The sequence below is a fragment of the Bos indicus genome, chromosome 29 (genome assembly GCF_029378745.1).
Source record: "Bos indicus isolate NIAB-ARS_2022 breed Sahiwal x Tharparkar chromosome 29, NIAB-ARS_B.indTharparkar_mat_pri_1.0, whole genome shotgun sequence".
In the NCBI taxonomy this organism is placed as follows: Eukaryota; Metazoa; Chordata; class Mammalia; order Artiodactyla; family Bovidae; genus Bos; species Bos indicus.
Window position 1 is genome coordinate 27,788,235 of NC_091788.1, and position 3,856 is coordinate 27,792,090.

At 38.5% G+C, this 3,856-nt stretch overlaps 1 protein-coding gene across 1 annotated transcript; it reads right to left on the reverse strand.

Moving 5' to 3' along the window:
- Positions 1-303: 303 nt before the first annotated feature.
- LOC109554246 (olfactory receptor 8C8-like) lies at positions 304-1,239 on the reverse strand. Its single transcript, XM_019954563.1, has one exon. It carries the CDS (start codon positions 1,234-1,236, stop codon positions 304-306), a length of 933 nt encoding a protein of 310 aa, XP_019810122.1. The 5' UTR covers positions 1,237-1,239.
- Between the last annotated feature and the right edge of the window lie 2,617 nt (positions 1,240-3,856).

Sequence of the window (3,856 nt, forward strand, 5' to 3'; positions counted from 1 at the left end):
AGCTTACCTTGGATGAGAATGACGCATAAGGAAAATAAGAGTTTTATCATTAGATGGGAAAGGTTATTGGTCTCTTGTCTGCAAGTGGTATTGGATCACTTAGGGCTGAGGATGATTCTTCAGGCAAAGAATAGGTTCACAGAGTTACATTATGTGGCAAGAGAAGAAAAGACCTCAGACATTAGAGATAAAGTTCTGTCAAGAAGACATTAGAAAGACAAATGATATGAAAAAAGAATGGGAGAAACAGGATAAAGTCGAGCAGAGAAAAGAAAAAAGGCAAAGAAATATAAATGACTTGGTTCAGTTTGTAATTCTCTTCAGGATTTTCTTCACAGCAATTTTGACATCCTTGTTCCTGAGGCTATAAATGAGAGGGTTCAGCATGGGTACCACATTGGTGGAAAACACTGTGAAAAACTTTCCCTGATCCACAAACCCAGAAGATGGTAGCTTGACATGAGTGAGCAGCCCAAATCCATAGAATAGACTAACTGTTGTAATGTGGGAACCACAGGTGCTCAAGACTTTGGACCAACCTTTAGATGATGGTATATGAAGGATATTGAAAAGAATCAAAGCATAAGAAATAAAGATAATGAGGCTAGATAATATGACAACTGTTCCCACAACAGCAGAAACCACAATCTCATTGGCATATGTGCTGCTGCAGGAGAGCTGGAGCAGTGGGAAGATGTCACACAGGTAGTGGTTAATTATATTGGAATCACAAAATATCAGCCTCGTCATAGATCCTGTGTGGACTATGGCCCCAGCAAAACCCATCACATATGAACCAGACATCAGCTGAGAACACACCTGAGGGGACATGGCCACTGTATACAGCAAGGGCTTACAGATGGCCACATAGCGATCATAGGCCATCGCTGTCAACACATAGCACTCAGAGTTGACAAAAAAGCAGAAGAAAAACAGCTGAGACATACATCCTGTAAAGGAGATGACATTCCTGTTGGAAATAAAGCTAATTAGCATTTTGGGAGTAAAGACAGATGAGTAACAGAGATCAATGAAGGACAGATTGAAGAGATAAAAGTACATGGGTGTGTGCAGGTGTGAATTTAGACAAATTAGAATCATCAAGAATAAATTGCCCACCACAGTGACCAGGTAGTTCAGCAGAAACAGAGAAAACAGGGGTAGCTGGAGTTTAGGTTGGTCTGTCAATCCCATAAGGATAAACTCACTCACGGAGGAGGTATTTTCCATAGTCATTTACTCCACAGTCGTGGTCTAGAGGAACAGGGGCAGAAAGTGAGATTAACAAGGGAACTTAATGGAACTTCCCTCTTTGTCTCCAGAGTGAGAGCTGGATCTCTTGGTTTATAACCCCAGGGTTGTCTCAGCAAAGCATTCAAAATACAAGACTTCTGATGATTATTACTGCAGATTTCTCATTTTCTTCTTTCTGCCCTTAACTCCTTTTGTTTGTCTCTGTGCTGAACAAATGCAGATAGACTCTCAGTGTCTCTGTACAACGTTCCTCCCTCTCTCCAGGCTCTGTTCAAGATAAGGGCTGAAAACAGCAATAAACAGGCAGTGTTCCCCAAAACCTTCATTTATATAGTTTGAGGTTTGAGGGGAATTGAGACAAAGGCAATTCAACATTCACCTGCTTTTTCCTCGATGGCTCACTGCCACTGAACCTTAAGGCTCCTTCTGCCCTACATTCCATGAGGTTCAAAGTTTCTGACAATGAATGAGTCAGTATCCATTGCTGTGGTCCTCAGTCTTTGACATGCTACAGAACAGGCCATAAATTTGAGAATTTTTCCAGAAGGTCTTCTTCATTTGCAAAGAGGAAAGCAACCTCATAGGATCTCCAAAACAATCAGGTGATGCAAATGGGAATCTATCCCATTCCTTGTCTTTCTGGGAAAGTTGAGAAGAAAAACAGAAAATTATTCTCTCCCTTGAGATTTCCTTTCGAGTTAAATAAGCCCACTGAGGGTGGAAATTAATGAGTCTGTGTTTCCACCCTGTGTCATTGATCTTTTGGGACACAATGTTCTACTCAATTTACAGTTTCACAATAAGAATTCTTAGTCCCCAAAGAAGATGGGTGTGTGAGCTAATATTCACTTCTTCATCATCTCCTGGAACTTATGCCCAGTTCTTAAAAGGAACATCTGGGGCATGATTACTTGCCATGGTTAGCACTTTCCTAGCATCTCTAGGATTGCATTAGTATATCATAGCTTTAGCATTTTCTTGCTTATGGATTTCATCTCTGTAAAGAAGTGCAGCAAAATGGTTATGAGACTATTAGTGTGCCCCTAAAGTTTAATTCTTGAAGTTAAACTTCTTAATTGTGAGACTATAGACAATGATATAATCAGTCTGATCCTTGCATATATATAGGTAGACAGATATATGTATATTTATAAAATGAGACTTGCAAGTGAGCTATCTTGTAGGACCATTTTGAGGGTTAAATGAGTTATGTCACACAAAATGTAATAAGAGATTGAGAAATGTTGGCACTTCTCCCCAACTGTATTCATAATATCAGGATTTCTCAACTTGGCTCGAATGAAATCTGGCACTACTGACATTTTGGTCTAGATAATTTTGGCAGGATGATCCTGTGTATTACAGGATGCAAATGATCCCTTTCTGCAACCCATTAGTGTCTCCCCATCACCAATTGTGAAAATGAAAATGTTCTCCAGACACTGTCATATGTTCCCTCAGTAGCAAAAACCTGTGTTTAAGAATTGTTGACTGATGTTTACTTATACCTGGTCTTATAACATAATGGCCTTTGAGACAATTCTGTCTTATTTCTACTTATGTCCCTCCAGCTCAATGTGCCCCAAATTGAATTCAGCATTTTCTTACAGTTTCCACTGCTGGTCTTCTGGGTTATACTTTTCAAAGCTATTTTCACCAATCTCCAAACAATGAATCCATGAATGAAGCATAAGCAATTCTCACTCATCATTTTCATCTGGTCTTCAAGAACCCAGAGAATCCATCTCCTTGAAATTTTTGGCCTTTCTTCTCACTTACATAGCTTCTGCAGTGTCTCTTCATCTCAAATTTCAATTACTCTAAGAGTTTTCTAATGTGGATCCCTATGGAATTTGACAATAGGTATCACTGTCACCTGCTCATCATCACTGTACAGATGCTCACTGAAACAAACAAACAAACAAACAAACACACACACACACACACAAATACACACAAATATCCCTCTTTCTCTTCCTGTTCTCCATCCCTAATTCATACCTATATGATTTTCAACATAAATTAGGTGAGATCAATATTCTTGACGTACATTATTAATACCATTTAAGCACTAATCATAGTGAATCCATCTTGCTAATGATTGCTTTTATTTATTTTTTTTCTAGTGGTTCTTTAATGATTGCTTTTATTTCCATATTCTTTCTTGTTTTTCTTTTTATTCCAAAGACTTTCCCAGATTTTCCTCTGACTTCTTCTCCAGCCTTGGTAAATTCTCTTCTGTATGTTCAACAGTCTCTAAGAGGAGGAAGAAGGTTAATGATGTTAACATTCCTTAAATTTCTGCTTTCATGCCTGTTTTTCAGTTTGGTAAAGCCTCCCTCAAATGTGCAGGTAATTGCCTAATTTGGAGAGTGTTTGAGCGTTTTTAAGGAATAAATCTCTAGATTTTACTGGGTGATAATGGCAGCGGTTAACTTACTACATGGAGAAGTAGGAATATCTGAATATCCAGTTACTTCTTTTTTGTTTGTTTGTTTTTAATTGAAAGATAATTGCTTTACAGAATTTTGTTGTTTCCTGTCAAACTCAACATGGATCAGCCAAAGGTATACATATATCCCCTCCCTTTGGAATCTCCCTC